At 42.5% G+C, this 11,416-nt stretch overlaps 1 protein-coding gene across 1 annotated transcript; it reads left to right on the top strand.

Moving 5' to 3' along the window:
- The first annotated feature begins 7,320 nt into the window (after positions 1 to 7,320).
- Positions 7,321 to 11,160, top strand: LOC124555970. Its single transcript, XM_047130016.1, has 2 exons — positions 7,321 to 7,499; positions 10,785 to 11,160. Exons 1-2 carry the CDS (start codon positions 7,321 to 7,323, stop codon positions 11,158 to 11,160), a joined length of 555 nt encoding a protein of 184 aa, XP_046985972.1.
- The last annotated feature ends 256 nt before the right edge of the window (positions 11,161 to 11,416 follow it).

Here is an 11,416-nt window from a genome sequence, read left to right as displayed (position 1 = left end):
GCTGCAGAGTGAAAAATTCATTCTGTAAACAATCACCCAGTCTGTGGTTGTGCCGTGTCTCTGCACTGTCAGTACTTCCATGAATACCGGCCTGAGTGGTCGTGCGGTTCTAGGCGCCACGGTCTGGAACCGCGTGACCGCTACGGTCGCAGGTTCGAATCCTGCCTCGGGCATGGATGTGTGTGATGTCTTTAGGTTAGTTAGGTTTAATTAGTTCTAAGTTCTAGGGGACTGATGACCTCAGAAGTTAAGTCCCATAGTGCTCAGAGCCATTTGAACCATTTGAACTTCCATGAATGCAGGGGCAACAATCTATGCAGGAGATCTTCTGCAATATTTGGAAGGTACAACATAAGATAATGGCGAAATTAAGCTTACAAGATGGGTCGTCAGTCGTGCTTGTCTAGCCCAATCGGCAGTGCACTTGTCCGCAAAAGGTGGAGGTTAGGGGTTCGAGTCCCACAGCGGCACAGGGCTTTTATCTGCCAGGAAGTTTCATATCAGCGTACACTTCTCTCCAGAGTGAAAAATTCGTTCTGGAAAGAGTCACCCAGTTTGTAACTAATCTATGTCACCGCACCGCCATTACTTACATGAGTGCTACGCTGCAAGTTACGGAGGAGACCATGTGTGATGTTTGGAAGGAAGGAGATGAGGTACTGTTGAAAGCAAAGTTGCGAGGACTGGTCGTGTGTCGTACTTGGGTAGCTCAGTCAAGAGAGCAATTGTCCGTGTAATAGGAAGTTCCAGTTTCCGACTCTCATTCAGGCACACAGGTTTAATCTGCCAGGAGATTTCATATCAGCGCACACTCCACTGTAAAGGAAAAATTTACACTCGATGTGCCCCCAAGGCTATGGGTCTCAGCAACATCGTTTGTTTCAATAGTTCTAGTCTCATGATTCACATAGGAGAATTTCTGTGTAGTTTCGGAGGTGGGAAATTAGGTACTGACGGAAGTAAAACTGCGAGTAGTGAGTCGAGCTTGGGTAGTTCAGTCGGAGGAGCGCTCATCTGCGAAAGCCAGTGTTTCCGGTTTCGTGTCCCGGTGCTTCACACAACTTTAATGATCCAGAAAGTTTCATATCAGCGTGCATTCCGCTACAGAGTGAAAAATTCATTGTGGATAAATAGAATAATTAGGTCGCAAACAAAGGCGTTGAAGCTGTTAGGACGTGGAAATATTTTAGCTATATTTCAAATCATAAAAAGAAAAAGATTCAGTCGGACTCCCTAGACTAGCCACGCTGCTTACATAGTAATGCGTTTAGACACATCTGGTAGAGAGCAATCATCTGGAGCATGCGACAGCCTGTGGGAAAGATTTGTCAACCCGCCAAATGAATCGATGACAGGAGAAAGCCAGCTCTGGATTTTGGCTACTCGATGGGAATGAAGATTATCGTGAGTAGATGCAGTGTCATGTGCAGTCAGATCTGGCGGAAAAATTGGCTTAGGAAACGTACAAAGGATCAGCTATGGGCGTTGGTGGACAGTCGTATTCATGACGTCAGTGAGTAGTCAGTAGTAACGGAGTAAGCACAGTATTAACGAAGACGCCAGCAACTTGGACGAAAGCAGCTACTGATGAAACAGTAGTACTTCATATGTGAGTTGACGTAACAACAACTAATAGTGGAGTAGTAATTTTACGAGTGCCTTTTATGTGTTTCATTGAATAGTGTTGAAAAGAGATAGTGTAGAGGGTTTACTTTGCAAGTGGAACATGTACCTGAACAGTACTTGTCCCCTGTTAGCTACACCAAGGGCTCAGTGGTTTTATAAGTAGGCCAAAAGACCATTAACTCTGTGATTTGGCTAGGTGATCATTAATTTAGTAGATGACAGAACAAGTGTTAATCCTTACTATTTCTCTGAGCCAGGCACCGCAGGTAGTGCATTTTATACTGATCACAACAAGTAGAGAGATGGCTCTTATCTCCTGACTGTGGGAACCCCATTTGTAATAAGACGGAATCATAGTGAAAGCGTTGGTACCTATATGTGTCTAATGACGAATAAAACTTATTTAACCAGTTCAAATCACTTTCTTCTTTCGCAGATCACCTCTCCTGTCAAAGATCCTCTCTGTTTCCCAGCACTAACCCTAAAGCAACCAGGGAGGGTCTAATCCCCCTCGACTGCGTTATAAAGGTTAATTAATGGAACATGTAAACAACAATAGTGTTGGTTCCCTATGTTTAGCAGTGCACACTATTAGTAGCTTGGACCGGTGCCTGGATGCGACAAAGCAGTTAATGTTCCCACGTCCCATATGTTAACAGAACGTTAAGAAACCTTAATACGTGGTGTGGGAATAACCCTCTGCCATGCTCTTTGTGTTGACGTCCGAACAACGAAGTGTCATGTAGAAGTGGGCACCTCACGACTGAACTACAAGTAAGTACTGTCACTGCCTGACACAGCAACGAATGAGAGACTCCGGCGAAGACGCACGCACAAGAGGTTCCATACGCCGCCGCTGGAAGATTACTTCCGTTAGAGCGCAGCGCCGCTCACTCCACTCAGCAATCATTGCTTACACCATCGTCTTACTTCGGATCCAGCAGTGCGAGTTGTATAAGAAACCAAAACTGTATATCGAAGTTTATAGTCAATTGCACGCTGAGATATGCCTAGAATTCTGTATTGTATCGAGTGATAAGCTACAGTGTTCCATAATAGTAACAATAACACAGACATTCCTGTAGGCATGGATTGTTTCCAAGTTAATTATTTCAGACTGCTCAAGTTTTAATAAAGGGATCTAATATTTTGTATGTGTTGTAGGAACTACTACACCTCCTCTAGAAGTGGCCTAGGCTTGCTAGGAACCACTGCAGTGCCAATGTTAATATCTCAAGCGCCGGCCGGAGTGGCCGTGCGGTTCTAGGCGCTACAGTCTGGAACCGAGCGACCGCTACGGTCGCATATTCGAATCCTGTCTCGGGCATGGTTGTGTGTGATGTCCTTAGGTTAGTTAGGTTTAGTTAGTTCTAAGTTCTATGCGACTGATGATCTCAGAAGTTAAGTCGCATAGTGCTCAGAGCCATTTTGAACCAATATCTCAAGCGTTTTTTCATTCAGCATTACACAATTTTCAGTGGTTTGCAGAATATAGATGTAGATAAGTTTTGGTTATTTGCCACACCTAGTGCATCGAACCAGACACTTAAGCCAACCGAGCTCAACTGTCGACAACTCATCTGGAGATACCGCTTGCAGCATCCAAGTCGCAAACTAGAGATCATAAACGGAGCGAGTACGAGTTCAGCCCTGAGAGCTGAAAACCTCTGAAATTAAGGGGCCGCTGTTACATCAGTGCTATTCTGGTCTCTCACTTTCCTAGTGAATCGCTTATTTGTGAAAGGATGTAAGTCAGAAAAACAACGTTTTGGGAAATGACAAAAACATAGTAAATCTTTCCAGCCCTTAGTGAGCTAACCGTTAAATTCTTTATTTTATGTGTCCATATATGTAAGATGGTCTAATGGAAAGGTTCCGTACATGAAAAATGTAATGTAGTTAGAAAAAAAAAAAATCTGAATTTTTTTTTACTTTCTCCTTTACATAAACAAACGCACATATTTTAGAAAACATATTGAATACTATTAGATACCCATTAATAATGCTTTATTTTCGCTTCATTTTGGATAAACAAATGGCCTGAGGTGTACATAATGCCACTCAACGAGTTTCCATAAGTTATAAAATATAATTACCTAGAAGAACTGTCTTTGGGCGCCTGGAAGAGAGATCTATAAAAGTCTATGGTCATCTGGTATGTATTTCATGCTTTTAGGTAAGTCCTTAATTTTATCATGATTGATAGGCAGTTTTTCAAAATAATATTACCCATGAGACATTTACTTGACACTTGTGCCTTAGTACAAAAGTGTGATTTATTAAACCACCTACGTATTGTGAAGCAGCAACTATGCCTTTAGTAGTCTAGGTGTACTCAGATTGGAAGAAACTAAAAATGGTGAATTCTTATTTTCGGCATTGTGGAACTGCACTGATTTAGATTCTTCTTATAAGCACTCTCATTCACAGTACTCGCTTTACAATACCAAAACCACAGTCAACGCTGGGAATGAGTGACCGTGGAATGGAAAGCAATAAACCATTTTATCAAATTTCCCACTCTCTGTGAGGGATAGGAATAATCTTATCATGTAATGGTTGTTGTTTTGCCCACCACAGGAATCACTAGAAAGATTAAGTTCTTTGATGTTTCGGGAAGCAGCTCATTCAGATATCTGAAACGGTACGCACATGTTTCATTTGGGAGTTTTTTTTAAAAAAAATGGCTCTGAGCACTATGGCACTTAGCATCTGAGGCCATCAGTCCCCTAGAACTTAGAGCTACTTTAACCTAACTAACCTAAGGACATCACACACAGCCATGCCCGAGGCAGGATTCTAACCTGCGACCGTAGCGGTCACGCGGTTCCAGACTGAAGCGCCTAGACCGCTCGGCCACACCGGCCGGCTGGGAGTTTTTTCCCTTGGCTTCCATTGTACAAAAGAAACCATCACTTCCAGTGCTGATGGTATGTACTGCTAATGATAAAAATGAAATCTGACTGTAATAATGCATCTCTTGAACGGGAATGCATGGTAGAGATACGTTCTGTACGAAAGTAAACGTGAGACCCATGATGCTGTCACTGTTTTTACATAGCTGGTCAATCTCTCGTACATTACTGTTAAGCTGTTAAGCATTTCTTTCATGTACAGCTAATTCAGCAGCTGTCACACGTTTTCCAGTGTCTTTTAATTTAACTTTGACCTTTGAGGAACACAAGAAGTATCCATTTGTGGTTTACCAAAACGTAAATCAAAGCACTCTTTGTAAGTATTGAAACAGAATCAATATTTCAACTGTGAATCTGGAAACTTTTCCTTGAAAAGACAATACGTCTCTGTAATATCCAGAACTGAATGAAGGTATTTAATTTCCTTTGCAGCTCAGTGAGCGGTACTATAACGTACAACTGAAACAACCTATTTTTGTACAGTTCCAGACAGTGGTCTCCATTCGTTACATGGTACTTGAATGCCGAATTTTTTTGTTTATTTATGAAGGGATATAAGTCAGCTGACTTCAGATGTTCCATAAAGAAATGAAAAAAAATTTGACCAGGCTTGTTCCTAACATTTAAAGCATCAGATTTAGGTAATGTTATTACTAAACGACGCATCTAAAGTCAAGGAATGATTTCCATCAATAACTCATTTATACCAAAAACTGAGCTATGTCCTTTCACAAATAAGCGGTTTCTATAGTTTCGCGAGTATGACGAGTCTAAGAACGATGGCGCTGCGGTCGCTTCTTGTTGGTCGACTCGTTCCCTTACTGAATCGTGCAGGAGTGTGTCATGAGTGGCGAATTTTGAATAACATCTATACTTCTCTTGTTACCATGCTGAAATTAGCGTTTTTTTACCAGAAGCAGCTATAGTAAGGGAATCCTGAAACAGTGTTTTAGTAAAGAAGCAACAGACGACATTCCAGGTAAACAGATTACAAAAATCTCATTCTCTGTATAAAAATAAACGTCCAATTTCTTCACATACGTTGTTGTTAGGCCACAACGATCTCCATTTCTTCATCAACGACCCTTAAAAATTTTGCATTCCTCCCTAGAAAAGAAAAATGCATTTACTGGAAAATTGTTACAGATAATGAAGGATCGCTTACTGAAAGCGCACTGTTTGTGATTCAGTAACAGTCACGAGCTGCAGAAATCTTCAAGCATTCAGTATGATTCACGGCTCAAGTTACGAAAGGGTAGCCAAAACAGTCGTATCTGTAGGAACCGAAGTGGGTTGTGAAGCTGATGAGGAGGTTATACTTACTCATCCGACTGCGGTTCAGAATCGAGTAAAGTCCATTGCAGACGCAATTAACAAAGTTTAAGCTTTATTGGAACTTGCATATGGACAATAGAATACTGCTTACCTCCCCATTTCCCCAATCAGGAAAGACCACCAGTTACTACTGTTTTATCGGAGCTTTTTCGCCGTTTCCAGTCCTTGCAAAATTCTGAGGATTTAGTGAAATCATCTGGACTCAGTTCGAAGCGGGGCTCACCACTGAAAACAATTCTACAACAGACAATGAAATTCCAATCTGACTGTCGCTGGTCATACGGCCCGACAGCCATAAGTGACGGTTGGGGTGCCACTTCTTTTCGTAGCAGTACCTCTTTGATTGTCATCCGCGGCACCCTAACAGTACAGCGGTACGTCGACGATAGTCTACACCCAGTTTTGTTACCCTTCATATCAAGCCTCCCTGGGCTTACATTCCAGAAGGTTAATGACCGTCCGAAGTGGCGTGAGTTTCTACTGCTTTTCTTCGTGCTTGCCAAACCCTACCCTGGCCAGCAAAGTTGACAGATGTCTTCTCAATTGCGAACGCTTGGAGCATTGTTGGTAAGATTCTCCAACTAGCTTGGAATTTTTACGATCTAACGCACCAATTGGCCAGGATTTGGCAATATGTCCCTCAGGAAGAGATCCAACAACTCTATCAATCAGTGCCAAGCAGAATGAAAACTTGCATAAATACCAGGATGGACCACGCGTTATTGTCTTCCTCAGTTTGTGAAGCTCTTTCTCTTGCACGAATCATCCATTTTTTCTGAAATTGACATCATTTGTTTATCTGCACATTTAGATCACGTGTGCCGATTTCCGCCGCATTCGGATAATTCGTTTACGGTGCATCGTTTTCTTTTTTTTCTTTTTTCTTTTTTACAGTATGAGTAAAATAATAAATAATAAATAGGATAATATTCGTGCTGACCGATTAGTATTAGTAAATAGCTAGGGACATACCCCGTCTGGCTTAGCGGTAATAAGTACACAAATCTGCCTTGCGACTCAAGCTATATATTAGTGATACCCCTATCAAAATACTTACAGTTGTTCCGTAGATCAAGCCTCACATACAGACAGAAAATAAACCACGCTGGTGATATTAAAGCCCGTTTCACACTGGGACACTGGTGACGGTCACCAGCGACGGTCACCGACAGAGATACATTCGTTTCAACTAGAACATTCACACCGGGACACTACACCGCCTCACCGAGCCACTGTGACACAGCAGTGACTCACCCTCGCCACATGTGACGGACAAGGTTACTGTGTTCACAGCAGTCACCGCCGGACATGCATTAGTTCGAATTGGAGTGTTCGCACTGAGACACATATCACAGACACAGCGCTACAGATTTGCCAACAGACAGGCAGTCATTTCTGAGACAGTGTCGCAAAATATTGATGGTACAAAACATTCCTTCTAGCCATGAGTTTAGATTTCATTAACAGGGAAGATTTTATAAGTGAAGCAGAAAGTCGTCCTGCTATTTGGGATGTCAAAAGCGATGACTATAGCAACAAAGTGGTGGAAACGAATGCGTGGCAAGAAATTATAACGAAGTTTGTGCCTGATTTCAATGAGAAGAGCACAGATGAAAAAGAATGGTAAGTTGTATGTTCTTTTTTTCAAATTTAATACCTCATTTTTCGGACCATAAAAGACTAGTGAGATTTAGTTGTTACCCCTGTACGAGGCTAGGAGGGTAGTAACCTTCAAGCATATTTGCATCCCTCACCCCTTTTCTTTTGCGTTTACCAGTATCACGTGTGCCGTTATGCAATCTTAATGCCATAAGAAGGGCAAATGGATGAGCGTAGAAACCATGAACTCACCCCTACAGGTCGAATGAAGTGAAAATATAAAAAAAATACTTATATTTCAAAAATTTTATAACAAAATTAAGGATGCGTCTTATCGTCGTCTTACGGCGCTCCGCCTTATGGTCCGAAAAATACAGTTAAAATGTTATTCTTAATTACAATTGATTACGCATATGTGGCTACTACATTAATGAATTTTATTTATTTACCATACTATTATTGAGTTACAAGTTCCTGACACTCAATAATTTTAATTGTAAGTCCCAATCAGTTCGGTGAATGCAACAATATGACTTGTTACAGTTAACATAGTAATAATTGCACAATGCAGATCACAAATATAATGCAAGATGAACAATGAGGCCTAACGACATTAACTTTCACGAAACATTTCTAGCAATTAGATTTTTTGCAGCTGTCAAGGCACTTCACCTTCAGGGCTAACGAAGCAGTTCGCAAAGTTATCTCTGCTACCGTTCGCAATGTTTCTTTCATGAACTAAGAAAGATGACACGTCCTGCAATCCCTAAATAGTTCACTTATCCTCAAGCTCTATCCCATCGCGATCACGCACAAAGTTATGGAGGACGCAACATGTCTTTACAATAGACATTGCTAAATACACACATCAGAATAAGTTTTGCATCACCCCGGTTCCCAAACTCCTGAAGATAGACGTTGACTGTGGATATTGTGTCACAGACACAGTCCCTTTGGCTGTTCAGAGATGTCACTACACCCGTCCAAACATGTAAACAACGATGCATGAGTAACACCAATTAGACGGAGGGGATCCTACAGCCGATCAGTTCCAGTCATTCCACCAGGAAGGAGGTACACGGCTCGTGTTGTCTGTAGTTCAACCATGCCTAGATGGTCAATACTGCGGTTCAATCGCGTCCACATTGTTATTTGGTGCCGGAAATGACTGTCAACAAGCCGGCCGGAGTGGCCGTGCTGTTCTTGGCGCTACAGTTTGGAACCGCGAGACGGCTACGGTCGCAAGTTCGAATCCTGCCTCGGGCATGGACGTGTGTGATGTCCTTAGGTTAGTTAGGTTTAATTAGTTCTAAGTTCTAGGCGACTGATGACCTTAGAAGTTAAGTCGCATAGTGCTCAGAGCCATTTGAACCATTTGACTCTCAACAAGGAAAGTGTCCAGGCGTCTCGCAGTGAATCAAATCGATGTTGTTCGGACATGGAGGAGATACAGATAGATAGGAACTGTCGATGACATGCCTCGCCCAGGCCGCCCAAGTGCTACTACTGCAGTGGATGATCGCTACCTACGGCTTATGGCTCGGAGGAACCCTGAAAGCAACGTCACCATGTTGAATAATGCTTTTCTTCCAGCCACAGGACGTCGTGTTAGGACTCAAACAGTGAGCAATAGGCTGCATGACGCGCAACTCCACTCCCGACGTCCATGGCGAGATCCATCTTTGCAACCACGACACCATGCAGCGCGGTGCAGATGGGCCCAACAGCATGCCGATTGGATCGCTCAGGTTTGGCATCACGTTCTCTTCACCGATGAGTGTCGCATATGCCTTCGTTCAGACAATCATCGAAGACGTGTTTGGAGGCAACCCGGTCAGTCTGAACGCCTTAAACACACTGTACAGCTCCCTGCGGTTATGGGGTGGCATTATGTGGGGCCGACGAACGCCTCTGGTGGTCATGGAAGACACCGTAACGGCTGTGCGATACGTGAATGCCATCCTCCGCCCGATAGTGCAAATATATCGGCAGCATATTGACGAGGCATTCGTCTTCATGTACGACAATTCGCGCCTCCATCGTGCAAATCTTGTGAATGATTTCCTTCAGGATAACGTCATCGCTCCACTAGAATGGCAGCATGTTCTCCAGACATGAACCCTATCGGACATGCCTGGGATAGATTGAAAAGGTTTGTTTATGGACGACGTGACCAACCACCCACTCTGAGGGATCTACGCTGAATCGCCGTTGAAGAGTGGGACAGTCTGGACCAACAGTGCCTTGATGAACTTGTGGGTAGTATGCCACGACGGACACACAGGCATGCATCACTGCAAGAGGACGTGCTACTGTGTATTAGAGATACCGGTGTGTACAGCAATCTGGACCACCACCTCTGAAGGTCTCGCTGTATGTTGGTAGAAGATGCAATGTGTAGCTTACATGAACAATAAAAAGGGTGGAAATGATGTTTATGTTGATCTCTATTCTAATTTTCTACAGGTTCCGGAACTCTTAGAACTGAGGTGATACAAAACTTTTTCGATATGTGTATAATTTAACATCGAGTGGTCTGTGGAAAACGCGCCACTTGTTTGCAAGGATTCCAATGCTACACTCAATGTACTTTCTTGCTCTGGATAGTCTATAATTAACACACGTTTTTTAACGTCTAAATACCTTCCTCCAGAAGGGTGCAGAATGTATTTTGATAACCCGAAACTTGCATCACCTACTAACATGAATGACATAGGTCTTTCAAAAGTTAATTGAAGTGGTTTGGGTGCCGGGAAATCTAGCGTACCACCTTGTATTTTTTTATTTAACACTGAATTACGAAACACAGTTGAGTGGGGCGATTTCCTATACGCTTCAACGTCTATAAACAAGAATTTGTACGTCGAATCGCAAACAACCAACAACATAAAGGAAAAATAGTTCTTATAATTATAGTGGAGGGAACCACTGGAAGTGGGTTTCATAATTCTGATATGTTCTCTGTCCACTGCACCCACACAATGAGGAAAGTTGGCAGTCTTGTGGAATCCCTCATCTGAGGTAAGCCCTAGCTCCTTCGAGAGATGAGGAAAACATTTTGACTTAATTTTATGCCATATGGCAAAGCAAACGTCTCGTTTAATATACGAGATAGTTGATACACCAATTCTGTACTGAAAGTGTAAGTCCATCATGGATGATCCAGCCCCCAAGTATCTGTATAAAAAAGATACAGCGTATGAAGCAAAATTACAAAAGTATACGATTTACAGACACGCATACACACGCACACACTCGTACACACTAAGGATAATATTACAATACTATGGTGGTTTTTATCTGTTTCAGGGTTGGTCCTAAGGAAATGGAAGAGCTTAAGGGACAGTTACACCAGGGAGTTATTAAGGAAATGAGGGGTTCTGCAGCAACTGGTAGGAAGGAGTACATCTACTTCGAGCAGCTGCGATTCTTAACAATTGACTGTAAGAGTACTACTTCTAGTATTGAGAATTATGATGATAGTGACAGATATGAGTTTGATGGAGGAGAAAATTTAGACCAGGAGACACGTGAAAAAACTGCCGTGAGACATCAAAAAAGGTCACGTGAAAAGAAGGGTGTTGAAGAAGAAGATGATATGCTATACCACATTTTGAAGGAAAAGTGCGCCACAAAACACAATTCAAGTCAACAAGAAGACGAAGCTTGTTCATGCAGTATTTAGTGCCTAAATTAAAAAACAATTCCCAGTCATGCAAGACTGAATGTGAAATCGTGATGAATGTCATTATTAATGCCCAACAATATTACAGCACTTCCGCTTCATCCCAAATAGGATTTGTACCGGTACCAAATTGCGCTACTGGGGGTCCATATCACGACCGTGCACATCGTGGAACAGTTCATGGCTACACTGGAGAACAGTCCACGTCATCTGATCAGTTACCATCTGTGTGTTCGCCAACGGCCTCTGAGTCCAC

The sequence above is a fragment of the Schistocerca americana genome, chromosome X (genome assembly GCF_021461395.2).
Source record: "Schistocerca americana isolate TAMUIC-IGC-003095 chromosome X, iqSchAmer2.1, whole genome shotgun sequence".
Taxonomy (NCBI): Eukaryota; Metazoa; Arthropoda; class Insecta; order Orthoptera; family Acrididae; genus Schistocerca; species Schistocerca americana.
This window is presented reverse-complemented; position numbering and strand designations above follow the sequence as displayed.